The sequence below is a fragment of the Myodes glareolus genome, chromosome 10 (assembly GCF_982192425.1).
Source record: "Myodes glareolus chromosome 10, mMyoGla1.1, whole genome shotgun sequence".
Classification (NCBI taxonomy): domain Eukaryota; kingdom Metazoa; phylum Chordata; class Mammalia; order Rodentia; family Cricetidae; genus Myodes; species Myodes glareolus.
In genome coordinates, this window is record NC_142035.1 from 65,965,864 (window position 1) to 65,988,051 (window position 22,188).

Here is a 22,188-nt window from a genome sequence, read left to right on the forward strand (position 1 = left end):
TGAATTTCATTCCACTTCCTGTGGAAAAGGGTTCATGAACCCTTTGTGTTATCTTCAGCAAACTGAAGAGCTGTGGATTCCTAGAAGAATTGTCACAGCACCCAGAGATAGGCTGAGTCCTAAGTAAACAATGACTGGGGAGAACTTGTCAATTATATTGGCTGGGGTGGGGGGAACATTCCTAAACTGAACATAAGGCAGAGCTTCCTTCTTCCACCCTCTCCTTCCCTACGTGTGCCTCTACTAATCGGTGGAAAACTAGGGAAAGAGGTTGAACTTCAACAGGTACCTCGGCCACATCTACTCCTCAGAAGAATGTTACTAACCCTTCCAGAAATCCCTCCCTCTCTATTAGAGACAAGAAAGTAGCTGGTGCACCCTGGTTTGTGAGAGTTGAGGTGCAGCCTTCCTCACCTGACACATCCAAGCGCCTTTGACTTAAATTTACATTAAGCCTTTTTAGCCCCGCAAAGCCTGGAGAACAGAGTTCACTGCGAATCATACTTTGCGATGTGTTATATAGAACCCACTTGTGATTGTCACTGCTGAGATAAAAGTTGACTTTAGATGAGTTTAAATGAGGGAGTGGTGTCTCACGGTCTGATGGTGCTACCCAGGCTGGTTGCCCACTGTTCCGTTAGTGTTCAAAAGGAAGGAAGATCCCTCAGTGAAGAAACCAGCTCTGTCTTTGAAACTACATCTTTGAGTCTTATAAATTTTTAATAAGCCTACTATTCATTGTTGTCACTATAATTACCACTATTTTATCTTAATGGCACAACTAAAGCTTGATTCAGTTACTTTCCCAATCTATTTTATGGAACATAGTTATTTATATTGCCTTGCCATTGAACCACCTCTCTGAGCTTTCAAAAGACTCATGGGTGATAATGCATAAAGAGAAGGCAAAGCTAGTCATCTCTCTAGTTGCAAAATGAAAGTCCATGGGACTGACTGAGAGAGGGAATTGTGCTGAACCAAATGTATGAGCATGCTCTTCTCCAACTGCCACCCGAGAGTTCCTCAGGTGTATTACAAATGCTATAGGCTTTTGAGACTGGTGGTGGATACAAATGTGCCCCCATAACACTGAGCAAATGATGATCTCTCAAACTTCTGTGAATAGTTGGCAAATGATAAGTGAACCAAATTTGTTTGCCGCTGAGTCAGGAAACCTTCTCTTACAGGAGCTGTAGCACCAGCGGCAAACAGCTGGAAGCTGTGCTAAGCTCCGCGTGCCTTCCTGTCCAGAATTTCTTTTCAAGCCCTCTCAGGTTTTACGTAGATTTAGTTAACCACATGGGCACCAATTTGTTGCATGAAGGGGTTGCTTGTTTGGTTCTGGCCACTTGGCTAGTTTAATTCCCAAATAGCAACAAATCCTGCCTGGTCTGTCTTTCCACCTCTTGATTGTGTGCTCTTTCAGCAGGTGGGGCCCTTCCTAAGCTTTGTTGACAGGAGGAGTCTTTCAATAAAGAACTTCATTTTGTACTCTGAAAGCTTATCATACAACCTTATATTTATTTTTAACAACAGTGTACCCTATCTTGCTGTAATTAACATGATTTCCCTTTTCCAACCCATTTTATGGGTATTATTTAGTTACAAATAGTATCTCTACCTACTTACAAGAAGATTTGAGCCAGGCAGTAGTGGCACACACATTTAATCCTAGCACTTGGAGGCAGAGACAGATGGATCTCTGTGAGGTCAAGGAAGAACATGTCAAGCAAGTTCTTCAACATGCTTTCAAAGCTACATAGAGAAAACAAAACAGAAAGAAAGAAAGAGAGAAAGAAAGAAAGAAGGAAGGAAGGAAGGAAGGAAGGAAGGAAGGAAGGAAGGAAGGAAGGAAAAAAGACGTAAAAGATTTGAAAGAGAAGTTCTGAATGAGAGACTTCTGAATCATGTTAAAATTTAGTAAGACATTAGAATGTCTTCCAACTACAAAGTCCTCAACAGTTAAGGAAAAGCTCTATGCCTGGTGGTTGGGATAGCATGGCTGAGCCACAATGAGTTGGTGGGGGAGTGACCTCTAACTGCTTCTGCAATTCCTCTACCTCATCACCCACCTATAGTTGCGGGCCCTCAGGAAGCATCCCGAAGTCCGGGAGCCTAGCTGAGAAGCAAAGCCTTTATTGACCTCTGCTAGCATTACTTTTTATTATTTATTAAAAATTTCCACCTCCTCCCATTTCCTTCCCCCTCACCCCCACTCCCCCTCCCCCTCCCTCTCCAGTCCTAAGAGCAGTCAGAGTTCCCTGCCCTGTGGGAAGTCCAAGGTCCTCCCCACTCCATCCAGGTCTAGGAAGGTGAGCATCCAAACAAACCAGGCTCCCACAAGGCCAGTCCATGCAGTAGAATCAAAACCCAGTGCCATTGTCCTTGGCTTCTCAGTCAGCCCTCATTGTCAGCCACATTCAGAGAGTCTGGTTTGATCACATGCTCCATCAGTCCCAGTCCAGCTGGCCTTGGTGAGCTCCCACTAGATCAGTCCCACTGTCTCATCGGGTGGACGCACTCCTTGCCGTCCTGACTTCCTTGCTCATGTTCTCTCTCCTTCTGCTCCTCATTTTGACCTTGGGAGCTCAGACCAGTGCTCCAATGTGGGTCTCTGTCTCTATCTCATCCATCGCCGGATGAAGGTTCTATGGTGATATGCAAGATATTCATCAGTGTGACTATAGGATAAGGGCAGTTCAGGCACTCTCCTCTGCTGCCCAAGGAACAAGCTGAGGACATCTCCTTGGGCACCTGGGAACCCCTCTAGAGTCAAGTCTCTTGCCTATCCTAAAATGACTCCCTTAATTAAGATATCTATTTCCCTGCTCCCATATCCACACTTCTTCCATCCCAACCGTCCCATTCCCCCAAGCTCTCCCCAATCCTCCCCTTCTACCTTCTCTCTCCCCATCTCCTCTTACTCCCACCCCACCCCCACCCCCATGCTCCCAATTTTTGCCTGGCAATCTTGTCTACTTCCAGTATCCAGGAGGATAACTATATTATTTTCTTTGGGTTCACCTTCTTATTTAGCTTCTCTAGGATCACGAATTATAGGCTCAATGTCCTTTATTTATGGCTAGAATCCACTTATGAGTGAGTACACACCATATTCATCTTTTTGGGTCTGGGTTATCTCACTCAGTAAAGCGTTTTCTATTTCCATCCATTTGCATGCAAAATTCAAGATGTCATTGTTTTTTTACCGCTGAGTAAAACTCTAAAGTGTATATGTTCCACACCTTCTTTATCTATTCTTCTATTGAGGGGCACCTAGGTTGTTTCCAGGATCTGGCTATTACAAATAGTGCTGCTATGAACATAGTAGAACAAATAGCATTACTTGTCATGGTTAATGTACACAGCAGAACAACTGCCCCGCTTTCTCACTACTAGGGATCGCACACGTTGCATGACAGTCTGTAGAAGTGACATTTAGGAATGTCTTTACATTCAACACTGCTTCAGAATGCAGGGGCTCTGAGAGTAGCCATGAGGTCTCTTCAGGTCAGCTAGTGATGAAATACATTTATTACTGTAACACAGATTTTTTTTTTGGTTTTGATAAGTGTCCTTCATTATGATCATGTCTCTTCGTAAGTTTGTATGTCTTGTTTGTTTAAAATATTAATCCATAAATTTGTGTGTCTCACTAAACTGCATGAAAATTGCATGGCAAATAGAAAAACATCAAGAACAGAATAATAGAAGCAAAAAGAAAGGCAGAGTGAGCACAGAACATAAATCTACATCTCAACACCAAAACCTAAATGAAGACCCTATACATAAAATTAAAAGCTAACTCAAACTCCAGAAATCTATCGAGTATATATTATAAGCAACTAAAACTCCAGAAATCTGTTGAGTATATATTAGAAAATTTTTAAGCTTATTAGAACAATGTGCAAAGCACTCCACCAAGTAATTTTCAAATGGGTAATTACCTGGTAGAAAAATGGAGGAAGAACATGAGAAGAAATTCTTTACAAAATATGAAATAAAATTACTCTTAATGTGTGGAAAATGAATTTCAACCTCACCAATTAAATGCAAATCAAAGCAACAGGAATATGTTATTCTTCACCCATTAAACTGGAAAATATTTGAAAATGTGTTAAGTTCTCATTACTGTAATAGAGATGCCAAAGTAACGCAAACTTACATAAATTTGGAATAATGCAAATTGTTGTGAAATTTCTGGGAAGCGATTTACAATTCTTATCACAAGCCATTAAAATGATACACACCTGTTGCTCCATTCATTTTGCTTCTAGTTTATCCTAAATAAAAATCTGAAATGTGAATAAAAAGCATATAAAATATTCAAAGCAACTTTGTTTATAAGAAAAACAAAAATGAATCAGGAGATGGTCTGCTGTGTAAAAGCACTGGCCACTCAAGTATAAAGACGTGATTTTGAATCCTTAGACTCTTATAAAAACTGACGGATGGTGTGAGCATCTGTAATCCCCATGCTCATATGGAGAGAAGGGAAGTGGAGACAGGGGAATTACTGGAAGTTCTCAGGCCAGCTAACCTGATGTATGAAGTGAAAACCAAAACACAAAGACCAGGTCTTAGATAAGGTAGAAGGCAACGAGCAACCCCTAAGTTGCTACCTCCACATTGCATACCTCCACATGTATGCCATGGCTCATATGTGCACACACACACACACACACACCCCTGTCATACCACACCAGGTACTCACCAAAAAATAAAAATAGAAACAAAGATATAACAGAAACTTAATTTTATATAAATTTGTATCCATCCATAGAGTGAAATAAATAATTTCACCATTTTAAACTCATGTTCCAGAAATGTCTAAGGCAGAGTCAGTCAAAAAATGGATCTTAAGAAAATTTATATAGAGAATGTGATTTGAATTTGTGAGGATATGCATAAAGACTAAAATAAATTTTCTAATATTGTTAACAGGACTCAGCTTCAGGTATCAGGAATTTTCTACTCTAAATACTATCCAAATTTCTTTAGCATAAGAAAAAAAGAGACAGAGAAAGCTATTCATATATGTTGGTCACATTTACTTCCCCCACCCTCCAAAAATGTTTAAATAAATTCAAAGACTGTTTGGTGCCTGAGACATGAGCTGAGCTCCCCTGGCCGACATGGAGACCAGCTAGCCATCCATGCCTCTTTTGTCCTCCCAGATCAACATGCTCCTCAACTTCCACCTGGGAGAGAACTGCCCCTGCCCGGAGGAGATCCGCGAGGAGCTGTATGACTTCCACGAGGACCTTCTGGTGCACTGTGGTGAGCGGCTGAGAGAGGAGCAATAGTCCCAGCCTCCTTTATTAGAATGCCAGGGAGGGGTTGAGAAGTTACTCTTACATCTGACCACATACATGTGGTACCAATCATTCAAAAGACACGTGTCAGAAAAGGTACAGGAAGTGTCCCTGGCAGAATGGGAGACTGGAAACCCGTTTGCCTAGAAGAATCTTTGTGAGGCTACATAGATGGAGTGGGAAGGTCTCGGGGATGGGGGAGGGGGGGAATGACTCATTCTCCACCTCAGCCAGTTCACTTACAATGGTAATGACATCATGTTCTTCCAGCCAAGCCAAGACTTTGATCACTTTTCTTTTTAGCTATCATAATATTTTTTTAAAGTGGGTATCAGTGTTTTCTCTGAAGGATTCTAAGCCATAGCTCCCTACTTTGATGCATATCTGCTGATTTTTAAGTGGGTGGTGGCATTTATGATTCTTTTATATAGATAAATTAAGTAATATGTAGACAAAAGCTGAGCTTCTCATTTGAAATAATAAATGTTAAAGTATTTCTAGAGACTCTAGAGTCCTTTTTAATATAGGATAGAAAAAGTAAAGCCTTGGAATTAAATTTATTTGATGTTCTGAGGCACCGAAAATCATATATTTTAGCAGCTATTTGAAAAACATAACGCAGATAAATATTCTTGGGAGGCTGCCTATAATCTCTTGAAAATGTTTCAGAAGTTTGGGGATTTGCTTTATTGTGTTCTTCCTAACCCTTAAGGTACTATTTGGGTCTGCACTCTGTTCTGTGACTTTCTAGGGGTTCCCTTGGAGGAAGAAGAAGAGGAGGAGGAGGACACCTCCTGGACAGGAAAACTGCGTGCTTTGGTGTATAAAATTAAGGGTCCACCCAAGCCAGAGAAGGAGCAACCAACAGAAGAAGAGGAGCGGTATCCTAGTAAGTACCATTGGCTTTCAATCATGCTGCTCACAACTGCGTGCTCTTCTGAGATTTAATCAAGGTAACCGGTTCTCTGACACACATGCTAGGACTTGTGGCGGCTGTTTAATGCTAAAGCAAACATTGGGCATTGTGTTTCTGCCCTTGCTGATAGACAGCGTTAGGATTTTTTTCATCTCTGCCTTTCCTGTGATTCAAAGAATTCCCGTTTGGAATTTGATGACACCTGAGAGATCAACTATTTGGTATCTTCTCTTGTTGTCTGTCTACTTAGAAATCCTCACACAGATTCTGATCTTTCTTTCAACCTTTAAGTGCTGCTGATTTCTGTCACTTCTGTTTGCAGTTACCTAAGCAAGGAAATCTACTCCAACCAAAGAAATTAAACAATGGTGAAACAGGACTCTAAAAGGAAGTAAAGGTCTCTTTTTTTCTCTAGTATGGTGTTGAGATCGCAACAGCCTGCGGTCTTTGACCTGTTCTTTAAGGATGGCAAGTATTGCCCCAATTCACTTCTCTCTTCTTGGCACAGTAGGAACCTCAACCATTTGACCCATGTTGAAAGAAGAGCACTGACTTGCTTGACTGTCTCTAAATGAGTTAACCTTTCAAGAGACAGATTGTCTGAATATTATATGTAATCAATCTGCTCCTTACTGCAGAGTTGGCAAGTTTATCATTTGTCTAAAGAAGAAGAAATGTCCCAGGTTCAATGTCATTGCTTTTCATCTTCTTCCCTGTTCCTATCTATCTTGGAAGACACTTTCAGATCACCTACTAAAGAACTAGCCTGTCACGATATGATAGGTGCGTCTGGGAATACCACTTTGAGGGTTCACACATCTTATCCCCTCTCTATTAACCTTTCATCTTTGTCAGAATACCTCTGAGGGGAATAGATTATTCCCATTTATCAGGGAGATCTTTGAAGCCGCTGAGAGGATATATGGAAACATGACTCTGCCAATCCTGCTGAGTCCTATCCTAGCACCAGAGAAAGGTTTTGGCTTTGAGGGTGAGCCAACTGGATTATAGAGCCAAAAAATGTAATAGAAATAAGGAAATAGAGACTCTCTTTGTGGTTACCACCAAAGAACTACTGCAAGTAGGTTGCATTGGCCTATATATCTCATATATCACCTGTTGAGAATTGATTCTGGAAGTGGATGCTTTTTTGGCAGAAGGTTAGGAATACGGTTCCCACAAAGTGATCATGTCCTATTAAGTGAATCAGGTCAGTCAGATGGAACCATTCATCATCTGCCTCTGTGGATTCTCACACTGGGGAAGGGTTCAAACACCACAGATTACTTCCTGTACAGCTGCTCCTCGACGCTAAAGAAGACAGAGCATCTTCTGTCTGCTTGGATAGAGCAAACACACCTGTCAGGCCCCTCACGTGGGCTGCACGTGTTCACCAGGATCCCCTCCTCTCACATGTGGATTTATGAGACATCCAAGTTTTGTGTCCTGAGTCTTCCAAGGTCCCAGAAATAAAGGAAATTGTCAATCAGTTCAAGCAATGCTCGTTGTTATTATACGGGCTCCCTGTAGAATGTCCCAAAAGCATGCTTGGAATGATATTTTAAGATAAATTTAGGAAGTTGTTTAATATGCCACCAGAGAATTATTTTTATTTGGATCATATGGAGACAATGCTTCTAAATGTACAGTCAACTGAAAAAATGGTTCAAATCCTATAAATTACTGACAGCTTGTCCATGTCACTACTTACATGATTTATCTTGACAAAATAATAAAAAATTTAGGGAATTATAGTAAATTGACAATTTACCAAATATATCCGCATATGCCAGTTACTAATGTTCCTAACAGATGTTAACTCTCTTCATTTTTTTCGTTATTCAGTTGAGGGAAATAAGACTCAAAAATCAAGAGATACTAGTTCAATGATTCTGCCTTCCATCTTGGATCCAGAAAATTTTCCTGGTGACTGATTGACACGAATCTGAGACAGCTAAATTAAGTGAAGCTATGACTTCACTCCAGGTGTCTACTCTTCCCACAGTGCCATGCGGTCTCCTACATCTGAGACTAATAACTCTTGCCAGGGGTCATTTATGATGAAAGTCAGGACCTAATGCCATTCAGAATTTTGACACTGAAAAGTCAGTGACGCCAAAGATTTGAACTGGAAATGGTCCAGGAAGGTGGTGGCAACCTCTCCTCAAGGTTCACTTCTAGGACCTGTTGGTGTGGATCAGACGGGCTCAGTAAAGAGAGAACCAAACCATTCTGAAACCCATTTGAATGCTGCTACGTAGTTCTGTGTGAGAGAGATTTGCTTAAATTAACTGCAAGCCAAGGCATCAATGAGAACTGTTACAGTATTATCAAAGAGCTATATGAAAATGAAATGCTATAGCAACAGCCCACCATACTAGGTCGCATTTTTATGTCCCTGTCTGGCACATCCATAAGAGAGCCCTTGCACGCTAAGGCTGGATTGCAAACTCCAGTTAAAACAGGATTTCCTTAAATATAAATGTATGGCTGTAGAAACTGAGCTGTTTCTCCAGAGGAGATCAAACAGCTGTTTCTCTTGAGTTCTAAAGTTACAGAAATGAAAATCAGCTATCATATTTTACAAATGAAATGGAATGCATGTATGCCTTCTCCATGGGAGATGTTTTTCTCGTCTTCTCTCTACGAAGAAATATCCCAAGGATATTATGCTCTCAAGCAATGCAAGCAAAGGAGACAGAAACCCCTGCTGACGTTAAAGACCTTGCACTGATCCTTGGTAATTCAGCTTTGGCGAGCAGTGTTAGGAATTGGAGGTAGGAGTGAGTCTGTCTAAAGGAGGCAAACTGCACTCCATTCTCGGTCTGTGCTGTGTGCACAAACTCTGCCTCTCACAGAGCTGAGCTGACATTCTCATCCCTGAGACACACGTGCTTTTCTCTGCTACTCTTCTGATAAAGACCAGCGGTGTCCCTAGAGATGATGACAAATCCATCAAGTCCCAAAGCTGCTGCTTGGGGAAGCTTGTACCTTGTCACTGAATGGTGTAACAGCTCTAGGCCCAAACTCTCTCCGGGAATACTACAGCTTGTTTATGAATACTACTGGCAGAGAAAGTGTTCTTGTATTTACAATCAGAATAAGTCCTGGCCTCTGGGTACAAAGGAATGCCAAGTAAGATCACCATGTCACTGGTAGTGGCTCTGTGGATTGAGAATTTAGAAATTTTAGAAAATTAATCTAATGATGACTCAGGTGACATATTAGACTCATTTTCTAAATTCTCTCCGAATAGCAGTTCCTTAAGACAGTCGGACACACACATATATACATACACACACATGTACACACACACACACACACACACACATCACATACACATACACATACACATACATACACACATACATACATACACAGAATGGAGAGAGTCAGTCCTTCTCTATGTAGCCTTTCTTCTAACTTTGTTCCCCTCCCTCCTGCCCCAATGTATCATGTAAACTCCAACAGGACACACATGACTTCCCTTTTATGTGGGGTTTTATTTACCTTTTCTCACTGAGTCTTAATGTGGATTTTTTTCTATATTCATTCCATTGACCTAAACATCATTTTTTACCTATAACTACAAATTAGTCAGTTAAGGCTCACAAACATGGAAAAGTGGGTCACAAACATGGAAAAGGTGAAACTGGGTGTGGATAGATAACTCTTCTAGTAATGAGGTTGGGTTGTGATATTAAACTACAGACAAAAACACACTCCATGGCCAGAGAAGGGCTTGGAAGTGTTGGAAGAGTGTGAATGGGTAGATAAAATAGGAAAACGTTTTTGTTGGAAATGCTGCTAAAAAATGCCAAAAGACAGGTAAGTTTGGGCTGAGTCCAGGCATGGCAACAGGTTAGGGTGACTGGGTTCCACAGGGAGCCAAATAGGATGTGGTGGGGATGTAAAGTGATTCAACACTGTGCCTCAAAGGATTGCTAATGAAACCGAGTTCATCAGTACAGAGTTCTCGTTTGCTGTATAAAGCTTGGCCCTGGAATTGCAGAGATAGAGGGTTCAGCAGGCATGTGGCACTCACTTTACCCTGTGTCTATTGTTCCTCTCAATAACAATATACAATGTACAATCTCATTCCTATTTTAGAGTTAAAGAAACTGAAATAGAGACAAATTATTCAACCCACACAGGGATGGCATTAATCTTCGTATTGATATTCCTATATGTAATCATTACCTAGAAGCATCATGTCCCCAGTAAACAGTGACTGTGAACGTTTCTTAAAACTAAATCCTTAGTTTGCACAGCAGTAGTGAGGTGGTTATGATGTACTGGGCTCTGGAGTTAGGCAGCCTGGTCTTAAATTCTAGTTCTGCCTCGCTTCTGTAAGGTTGAGCACGTGATAACTTTGTGCCTCCGCTTTTTATCCGTAAAATGACAACAGATCAAATACCTACCTCACTGGGTTACTATAAGAGCTAAGTTATTTAGTAAACGCAAAGTGTTTTAAAGTGTATCTGGCACAGTGTGTAATATTGATTGGATTTGGCCCCTAGAACAGTTGGTGATTACCTACCATATTTCAGGCACCGTTTGGGGCACCAGTGAAATTTGTTTCAGAAAAAGTCAAAGATTTCACTCATCCCTGCTGCAGGGGGACATTGGAGCTATGGAAACAGAAATGCTCTGGGTGCAGCAACTTGAAGTGAGGCAGACACTATGATGCCTCAAATGATATTACCAGGCCATGTACAAACATGGAATGTACAAATTCGTTGAAGGGAAAAGGGAAACACTGGTTATAGATGGGATTAAAGATGCTGGTGAGCTAAACCTGGATCAGGAAATAGGTTGCTTTGGAGTGGAACCCGAATGATCACAGTAATCCTTGAAAGGGACTGGGGATGGCAAAAGAGAACCAGAGAAACCCAGATATGAGAAGGATTCGGGGTCGGAACTCTGTGTTGGCTCCCTGTCAGGTGCTTTACAGCCACAGATACAAAACTCTAGGGCATATATAAGCAATGACTGATTATGTGTTTTGGAGCTAGAGAAGAAAGTCTCAGAGGTAGAAACTATAGCATATACTGAGTGAGTCCTTTGTACCTGGCACTGTTCTGGATGCTTCATGTCACCTCTCTTGACTTTTTCCTCACAACAAGCAACCAAACGCAGTGACCTCCTGCCTCCCATTTTACACACATCAAATATTTAGACCTGAGTAAAGATGATGGGTTCAAGTTGTCCAGTCCTCTGTCATTCTGTCTCAGCTTCATTGTCATTTCAGGTGTTTCTCCATGTTAGTCACTGCTCTATTGCTGTGAAGAGACACCAACTTTAAAAGAAAGCATTTAACTGGGGGCTTGCTAACGGTTTAGAGCGTAAGTTCACTGTTGGCATAGAGGGGAGCATGGCGCAGACAGACATGGCGCTGATGCTGCAGCTGAAAGCTTACATGCTGATCCACAAGTTGGAAACAGAGAGAGAGAGAATGGGTTTGACATGGACTTTTGAAACCTCAAAACCTACTCCTAGTGACTCACCTTTTCCAACAAGGCCACACCTCATCTTTCCCTACACAGTTCCACCAACTACGGACCAGGCCTTCGAATACCTGAACCTCCTAGGACCGTTCTCTTTCACACGGCCACATTTCCCTTCCCCCAGTCAGGTCAGCAAACGCTCTCTGTCCCTCCCGTGTTCTTTTCTCTGTCACATCATCATCAGTCATGTAATCGCCTGTACATTTTGAGAAAGAGATTATGAGGCCGGATGACTGATTTCAAAAACAACAGGCTAATTATCTCCTTGTGATGGATGAGACCCCAGGGAGCTAGAGAGCAGTATCTGGCTGGAACGTTGGAAGGCAGTTTCATTGGTGGCTTGTAGTGCTGCCTCTGACATGGAAGAAGTAGCCAAGTGGTGTTGAATGCAGGATGGGGTGAGCACGCTTGTTTCTACCCAGTCGTGTATGGATGAGGCTCTGATCAAGCTGGAAAATGATGTTGAGGCCAAAGTCTCAAATTTGATCCCTGGAGTGCTTGGGGAAATGTTGGTGTGGTGATGTGTGCTTACACTCTCGGCGGGGCAGAGACAGACTGGACTCTGACACTATCTAACCATCCTAACCTGTTTGACTAGTCCCAGGCCAGTAAGAGACTCTGCCTCAAAAAACAAGATGGAGAACACCCAGAGTTAGCTTCTAGCTTTTACGGGTGTTCTTATGCACATGTACACACCCATATGTGCCCCCACACATAAATTCATACATGTACACAAACACACATACACTCACAAGAAAACAGAGAACGAGAAACTTAGAGACAGATTTAGCAGATGTATACAGCAGCCAGATGACTGCAGAAAGGCAGCCAGGCCAGTGTGACTCGAACAGTTTTGTGGGGTCCCCAGCTTGTTGTAGCAGTCCAAAACTTCCCATTCTTAGCTCTCACTGCCTTAGATGCCTTAGCAGACCAGCTATTTATAAGAACCTGCTTCCATTCATTAAATTGAAGTGGTCCTTTACTTAAACAAAAAGTAAAGTTGAGGAATAAGCTAGTGAGGGTCACGAGGATGGGGAAATGTGGTCACTGACACAACTGTCTTTTCTGTTCTTGTGTGATGAGGAGGAGGATTGAATGCTAATTCAGCCGTAGTCCTTAGCACATTGCTGAACACACAGGAAATGCTAGAGAAACTATGGCTATTGTCATTGCAATGAGAAGGGTGATGGCTAAGAAGTTGAAACTTTCACCCTACTCCTAGGCTAAAGAAGCCAGCATAGACAAAAACAAGCCTGAATGTCCCAGAAGCACGCACCCCAGCTCTCCCTGTGGTCCAGTAACACACATTAAGCACAGCAGTGTGCTTGTTGCCCCAAGAACAATGCCCAGTGTCTTCACAGGCTTGAAATGTCACCTTGAAATATCATTTTCAGTGATACCCCCACAGCACCTGTGCTCTTGTTAAATAAGGTAAACTGGTCCCAACTGTAGATCCTAGGTCAGAGAAACACTGGGGACACACAGATAAATTGGCCTGATGAATATTTCTAAAGTTACGTCCTTGAAATCCATGGACTTCACTTTCCCAGGCCTTCACCATGGCTAAGCAGTAAATACTTGACTATGTTGTAAGTTTGACTTGAAGAAGCCCCAGGGCAGAGAGCACAGCGGACTCCAGTCCCTTCCCCAGGAAACCTGGGAAGCTGAGTGGAGAGTGTGTAACTGTGCCATGCTACCTCTGACAGACAGTCCCCCCACACACACACACCAATAGTCAGGACAGTCATCCCAAAGTCCAGAGAGTGTCCACTGCTCGTGTCCTCCATGTAGGTGGTCAGTGGTGTGCACTGATAATGGCCACTTCCTGCCACCAGGAACTGCTAGAATTCTGAGATTTTGTTTTATTTCTTCAACCTCGAGTTTTACTTGCAGGGAAAGCAAGCTAAATAACCTTGAAATTGGACACTAAAAGTGGTAGTAAAATTCTTGCTGCTTCCAAATTTAGGTCAGTGAAGCCACAGGCTTTCAGTTACTGCTTGAATAAGTTAGTGTCGCTTCTTCAGGAGCACAGCAAGCCACATAGACATAAACTCTCAAAAGTAGACAAAGACACAGAGAGGTGGATGACTTGTCTGAACACACACAGCTGGCCCTGCCCGGCGATCTTGTTACTATACTGCAATCTTCAAGAGGAATTTTATGGGGTGATTTTCTTTTATTGGTAAAGAAATTGAGGCTCTGAGAAAGCAATCTGACTAAGTGTCAGGAAAAGAACTAAAACTTTATGGATTTTAGGATTTTACATCTGAATCTATTTCATGACTTATTAAGAGAGTGTCTAGACAGTAGGCATAATATGAGTTTAAGGTACTAATAAAAATAACTATTTTTTGAGTGTTATGAAGGTTAGCAACTTGAGATGATAAAGTATAAGGAACAGATTCTAGCAGCCTGGGGCACCACCATTTGCCGACTATAATGTTAGGTAAGTTCTTAGTCTCTGTCTGTGGCTGTCTTCTTTGTATGTAAAAGGAAAATAACAAATAAGGATTTAATGAAATAGTGGCGAGTTTAATGTTCTGACTCCTAGAAGTTCACATACACCTTGGCTTTTGCACTGAGTGAAAAAAAAAAAGCATAGGCCATATGAACTTCCTTTCCATATTTATCATGGCAATGCTTTTGACAAACAAGAAGCAGAAAACCCAGTTTGGGGAAGCATCCAGAGAAGGGCCACACTGACAGACATCCCTCTGGAACTAGAGACGGAGCCGGCTGCTGTGACGGACTGATCCATTGTTGTGCTCACTCTTTCCATGGTCCTCTTATGCCAGTGTTGTTTTTAGACTGGCTGCCAGATACAGTCTGTAGCTTAAATCCACTCCTTACCTAGTCCAAAGGATGAGCAGAATAACTTCTCTTGATGTTCAAGAGGTCCTGAGATCACCTTTGATTGATTGGAAAAATTAGTTATAAACCCATCCATGATTCACCAGCTATGATTCTGGTTAAGTCAAATTAACAGAGCCTATGTTGAATTAAAGATGGGTCCTTGAAGAATATAACAAAAAAGTAGAGAAGGACCCTGCTCAGAACAGGAATGCTGCTAAGACAGAAGAGTCAGGTGAGCATGCTGGTGTGTAGGGTATGTCTATCAATGACAGCATCGCCACCTACTCAGTGGTTGGTCTCAGTGGTGATGTGGGTTGTAAAAGCTCTTGATGTTCAGAGGTAGAGGCAGAGCAGGCTGCATGAAAGACCTAGTGATCGCCATATATGATCTCTGTGTGTTGCCCATCAATCCATAACAGCTCTACATTGGGTATTCTCTGTGCTTAATGATAGTTCTAGCTTGACCTTAAGCTCTGGGCCTGTTGAATAGAGACCTCTACAAATAGTATAAACTTGTCTTAGTTTCAGAGGTTACAAGATTAAAGTAACTGAGCAGGCTGACAGTCTTGGAGAGTCATTTCTTGCTTTTTCCGTCACCTAAAGGGCCACTGCATTCTTTGGGTAGTGAATGGCTCCCCTAGGACCCCTGCTTCTTTCATTCTTTTCTGACTCTCTTGCCTCTTCTCTCAAAGGCTCTTGTCATAAAATGAGCTCCCAAGCCATCCACAATAATAATCTCTTTGGCTCAAAATCTTCCTCTTAGTCACATTTGCAGAGTACCTTTCGATGTGTAAGGTAACACAACTTCTGCAAATTTGGATATGAACATCTTTTTACACTTAGGGATCCATTGTTCAATCTAGGTAGGAACAGTAAGAAAGAAGAAAACAGAGTTCCAAATACCATCACTACCACCATCAGTACCACCATCAGTACCACCATCACTACCACCATCAGTACCACCATCACTACCACCATCAGTACCACCATCACTACCACCATCAGTACCACCATCAGTACCACCATCACTACCACCATCACTACCACCATCAGTACCACCATCACTACCACCATCAGTACCACCATCACTACCACCATCAGTACCACCATCACTACCACAACCCCCTCAAGCTGGGGACTTACAGAGGCTGCTATCAAATGCTGTGATAGTAAATTACCAACTCCTATCTTTTTGTTGTTTTAATTGAAAATAGATTTTTTCATACACTATATTCTGACTATGGTTTCCTCCCCACCTTCCAGCTCCTCCCAGTATCTCCCCCACTTCCCCACCCAATCAAATCCGCAGCCTTTCTTTAGAATACAAACAGGCATCTTATACTTGGAAATTATCCACACCTGTCCACACATCCAGATTGTCTAAAGCATGCCACACACTGGCCTACAATCCCCTGGAATTTTAAAATAGGTGCGCATCATTTAAATGCACATCATTTTCTTTTTCCATTGTACTGTGAACATTATAAATCATTTTCTGAGTTTAACCTAAGTACAGTGCAGTTTTGTTTATTTCTTTTCCTCAATGTGATTGGAATTTTTTTTTCCTTCCAAGTTGACCCAGATTTAAGAATACCCACAGACTTTTAGCAGCACAGGTGTGAGATTTGCTTTGCCAGTGGCCAACATCTACCCTTTGATAATAAGCATGTAGTTCATCAAGTGGAGAGCATTTGACTCGTTACCTAAATTTAGAGAGAAAGGAAAAGATACACCCTGAGAAAGATTTGAAAGTTCCAAATTCCTGCAGTCTTAGCATCAAACATGCACTGTGAGAGCGAATGACCCTTCTTCTCTGGTCGCTGGCACTGGGAGCTGGTCATCTGACTACTTGTGACAATGGTAGATGACTAGGGAGTTTTCCTGTAAGGGTCGCATGTGAATGGCTTAGAGTTCTGAAATCAAAGAAGTCGATTATAAAATGACTGGTAGGGGGCAGTAAACAGCTGAATCAGACACTCCCAAATGGATACACCAAGTCAAGCTCTAATGGGAAGACACTCTAATCTTGTTTTTGTGCAGAATATATGACTAGTCCAAAAGTCTGGGGATGAAGAAGCCATTGTCTTATAAGATGTCCCCTAGCAATCAAGTCGTTCTAAGCAATACATTACGTTCAGCATATTGCCGTTCTGCGTTAGCTTGAACAGTCATTTTAAAGGTGGCGTGTAAGTCATAGATTTGAGAAAAATGCCGATCTATAATTACACTAATTACAAAAATTGAGTGAATTAGAATATTAATAATAATAATCTCATCGGGGAAATCAGTACACAATTCACTTCGCTCAGTGTTGTTTGACAATTTGCTTTGTTCTGCTCATCACAAAACAGAGGCTTAGTTACATACCTTCCCTTGTTCCTCCATCCTGTTCTTGGACTAAGTATTATTGTTTTCTGAAAGTTCTATGAGATGAATCACTGGATGCACTTGGCAGCGTCCTCTTGAAGTAATGGAAATCTGAAGTCTAAGCAGTTCTGATGAAGACTTTATTTTTATTTTATTTTACTTATTAAATTGTTTTTTAATGCCTGACAATTCCACTCACATATACAATGAAATAAAAGTATATCCACCCTATCTCCTTCTTCCTACTTCCCTGCGTATCCCCCACCATGTCTCCCTACTAACTTCATGTTTTTTTTTCTTTTTTCTAGAGATTTATTTTATTTTTAATTTTGCAAATGTGTATGTCTTTGTGTTGGTATATGCACCTAAGTGCCAGTGTTCACAGGCGCCAGGCGAATCAGATACCCCTAAATCTGGAGTTAAAGGTGGCTCTGAGCCACCCAACCGGAGTGCTAAGAGCTGAGCTCAGGTCTAGCACATGAGCAGCAAGTGCTTCTAACCATTAAGACATCTCTCTGTAACTCTCCTCTCTTTTTTCCTTTCTTTTCCTTTCTTTTCTGGGTTTTTTTGGGGGGGGATTGTTGTTTTTTGTTTTGTTTTGCTTTTTTAGATAGCTCACAAAGTCCAATTAGTGCTGCCATGGGGCTTAAGGCCACCCACTGGAGCACAGGAAAATTACCAGTGGGAACACCCACAGAAAAGAATGATCCTCCCTTCTCTGGCAACAATCAACTGCTAGTGAGTCCTCATTGAGGAGTGGAGCCTGGAGTGCACCTCCCCTATCTACGCCAGAACTGAGGCTTGGTGCTTGGATTTAGTAGTGTAAATAAGCACAGCTGTGTGAGTTCCTGACAGTGGTAGCCCGGTCATGTCTTGAAGACAGCATTTCACTGCACTCTTCCTCGTCCTCTACCTCTCCCCTTCTTCCTCCCCCTCTCCCATGACATTTCCCAAACCACGGTGGGGTGGCAGAGTGGTCAATCAAAATATCCCAGTTAGGGCTGAGCACTTAGTCTCTCCCTTTTAGCACTTTTAACAGTTATTAATCCCTGCATTCACTACTGGCCATGGAAAAAGAAAGCTTCTCTGACCAAGGTAGAGCAGCCCAGGTTTATGGGTGTAAACATAAATATTTAGAAACTGATTTGGCAATATGCCCAAATTCCTTGCATGTATTATTGAATTTCTTCAGCTAAGGTCCTATGAGCAATAATAGTGGTTTTTGAAATTGTTTCATAGAGGCACTGAACTCAATCTTCGACACCTAACAAATCCCCATAAAATAACATTTGATTATGAAGCAAATTTAGAAGTGATGCACAGGAGGCAACTTGGTTTTTAACTAAGGACAGTCAGAAACATGTGCATAACATATACCCTGGCTCCTGAATGCTCACTACAGTGAAACTCTTGCAGCTCATGCCATGGCTTCTATGACTGCTGAGACCATCTGCATTGATGAAGATACGCTGATGTTGACGTTGAAGAATTAAGTCCCCCCATCCCACCTGCAGCCTGCCCCATTCCTTGTGTGCTCCATGTGGACTAAGGGACCAGCCAAATAAAGTCATCCAGCTACTGCATAACACAGGCACAGCCCTCCCTTCTCCGAAGATGACTGGTCTTGCACCCAAACTTAGCCCAATGAAGGCAAAAACTTTCAGGACCCTTCGAGTTAGCTGGTAGCACTGTAGGGCCCTTAACTTCCAGGATTCGATTTTCAAAATAGTCATCCTTTAATCCTCACTCTGCTGCTCAGTGCGAGGAGTCCTACTTTCATGCCCTCATCGCTAATCCACCTAGAAGCGAGCAGCGGAACATCCTTCACCGTAGCTGGCTGGTGAAGGGCTCTACTCACTAATCAGAATCACACAGCCTGGTGGAGTGGGCTTCGCCCAAGCTGGAGAGAAAGCTTTACTTTCTAGGGATAGCCTTTGTTTCATAATAGACCCTGCCCACCCAGCAATGGGTGTCAAAGTATTTGGTCTTGCGGATTCTCTAGGTTCCTAACTATTACATAGGGTCTTACAGTGCTAACCCAGGCTGTATACATTCATCAGTGTTTACTTACTTAAAAATTAAAGCTGCAATATTTTGTAATATTACTAATTCATCTAAAAATAATTATAATATACAGCTACATATTTAACAACATAGTTCCATAAAAATAGTTAAATTTTCTTTTGAAAATAGCTAAGGAAATAATATGCTTTTTATAAATTTATTATCCAAAAGGGTTCTCATATGACATAAAGTGGAGAAAATGGCTTCAAATATAAATATAACTGGGAGAGAACTAATAATTCTATAGCTTGTTGGTGTACTTGTGGAGAGTCTTTCCTAGTGACTGAATAGTAGATTCTCAAAAGGTACTTGATATATATGGAAATTCAAATAACTTAATTTTATGCTTTATTACATAATTGACAGCTATCATAAAAGGGAGAGTCAATTTTTTTAAGAGGGTAGCCCCTGTTTGATGACCACAACATACATCTAAGAATACAGGGGCAGCATAAATTGAACTTAATGGGTTTTAAAAAGAGAGAAAGAGAGAACACAAGGTTTTGTAGGTAAGGATGGGGGCATAAATCTAGAAATAGTTAGAGGATGGGGTAAATAAAACCAAGACATATCATACTTCAGCTGAAATAAAAACCATCATATATTGTTGGTTGATGCTGCTACATTTTTTGTAGTTACATGCATTGTTTTATGGAAATCATTATTTCCTTGAGTAATACAGAGTTATCAGCTGTTGACACAGTTAATTATAAAATATTTTCAAATCACACTTGCTAATATCAGTAATTTAATCAGGGGATCTTTAAGTGCTGAGAAGCTGTCAAAACTCACAGTGCAGATAAACGTTTGCCAGAATTCTGGTTTTCATCTGAAATTCAAATTTCCTTATTTGCAGTAAATACTATCATTTAAAAGTCAAAAACTTATTTCTTTTTGAAGAAAATATGTTTTCTAAGACCAATTGGCCACAGGTTGTTTTTCTTCTCATTTAAATGGTATTCCAGCAGACAAGAGGCTAGTTTAACTGGTAACTCAATCACATGCAAATGTTTTTCCTCAAGAAAGAAAAACATTGACTGCTGATGTACAGCGCTGTGTTTATCACCACTGTGTCTCTAGCGTTAAATGATCATATTGAGAGTTTTATTGATAAGATTCTTAGCTCTTCATTCAAGACATTCTGATGTAAAATTGACTGTTTTCCCAGGCAGGTGACAAGGAATATGGTTAAGTATTGCTGACGTCTTTGTTTTCATAAGCTAGCACTTTCGACTACCATTTCTTCTCTACCATCAGAGCCAATGTATATGTAATTAAAACAGCAAATAATATCTTTGAAGTGTTATGACCTTCCAAACTGCCTAAACAATTCTGAGCCCCTAATCTGTAAACTTTCACAACTACCATTATTTATAGTATTAGTAATGTTTATAAGTATGTTCCCAGCGTTGTTTATGCAACAATTATTTTAATTTTCATAAGTCCAGATATACAGAAGACCTAACACAGTAAAGAAAGCATATTTCTTTTGAATATAGATTTTTTATTATTTTTGGTAATTTTATACATAAGTAATATATTTATATTTACACTTCTCCCTTGCCCATTCAAATTTCCACTGTACCCCATCTCCCTCCCAAATTCATGCTCTCGTTATTAACATTATTATTATTATTATTATTTATGCATACATGTGCATTTCTGAATACAACCTGCTGAGTTCATTTACTGTTTCTTATATGTACCTGTGTCTAGGGCTGACTACTTGGGGACTGGAGATCCTACCAGGGGACTTGTCCTCAGAGAAAACTTAACCTCCCTCTCTCCATAGCCAGTAATTACCTATATGCTTCTTCTATGGTAGAGCCTACCCCATTCCTGCTGGCATGTTGACTGATACTGTCATCATTCAGGTCTTGTTTAGACAGCGATACTGTTGAGAGTTCACAGGTGCAGCTTTTCTGTCATATATAAAAGGCACTACTAACAGAAGATATCCGTGTCCTCTGGCTCTCCCATCCTTTCTGCTCCCTCTTCTGTTATATTCCCTGGGCCCTAGATGTAGAAGTTGTACTCTGGATGTATCATTTAGGGCTGGACACCCACAGAGTTCTCTGCATCTTAACCTGTTGTGACTTTTGCAATAGTATCCATCTGCTACAAGAATAATTTTCTTTGATGAAGGGAATGAGCAACATTTATCTGTAGGAATAAAGATAAATATTTAGAAAATATTTGGAAATCAGTAGTAGGTTTTCCTCTAGGGACCATGACCTTAGCAGCAATGAGTAATTGGCTTTGCTTATAGTACCGAAAATGAATTCCTTTCTGTTGCATGGGTCTGAAGTCCAATTACATGGCTCTTGGTTACCCCTGAAATATAAGTGCCATTATTGCACCCTGTGGGATATCTTGTCGCGCTCGTTGATGTGGATCACAGGCTTTATAGCTAAGTAGGACGGTTGCTTATTTGTCTCCTTTGGCGGTTTGCACAGCACCTTCTAGTAATAAGAGAACTGGTCTTCAGGAAGGAGACTTCCAAGGCAGCATGAGCTCTGTTCCTCCAGTTCCCGTGTCCAGAGTATGTGGTATCTTCACCATTAGGGTCTACCTTCAAGTTCTGGGGAGGAACCAAGGACAATGACTTCTCTCTCTCTCTCTCTCTCTCTCTCTCTCTCTCTCTCTCTTTCTCTCTCAGGGTGTATGTATGTGGGGTGTGTGTGTGTGTGTGGTGTGTAGGTGTGTGGGGTTTATGTGTGTATGGTGTATATGTGTATGTATGTGGGATGTGTATGTATGTGGGATGTGGGGGAGTGTGTACGTGTGGAGGGGGTGCATGTGTGGGGGTGGGGGTGTAGGTGTGTGTGGGGTGTGTGTGTGTGTGTAGTGTGTGTGTGTGTGTGTGTGTGTGATGTGTATGTGTGGTGTGTGTGTGTGTGTGTGTGTGTGTGTGTGTGTGTGTGTGTTATGTGTGTTATATCCTATTTATAGCCTATACATTTTGGGAAGTCTCTTGGACTCCCTGACCAACAACTCAAAGAGACAAAGCCAGGTTAAGGAAATGCTACCATTTATTTGGTTTCATGTCTGCAAATTTCCTATTGCAAAAGAAGAAGCCTTGAGCTGATGATTGTACCTGATCATGGCTTCTCCTATGTGGCAGGGACTGTGATGCTGTGTGTTATTTCTGTGGAGGATCTGGCCA

The 22,188-nt window shown here is 41.4% G+C and overlaps 1 protein-coding gene across 1 annotated transcript in view; it reads left to right on the forward strand.

The window, feature by feature from the left end:
- Ryr3 (ryanodine receptor 3) overlaps positions 1-22,188 on the forward strand; it is a 369,298-nt gene that overhangs the window by 190,415 nt on the left and 156,695 nt on the right. The window contains exons 38-39 of the mRNA XM_087910876.1: positions 5,178-5,280; positions 6,067-6,204. Of these exons, the coding sequence (XP_087767002.1) occupies positions 5,178-5,280; positions 6,067-6,204 (241 nt within the window). The remainder of the gene's footprint in view (positions 1-5,177; positions 5,281-6,066; positions 6,205-22,188) is intronic.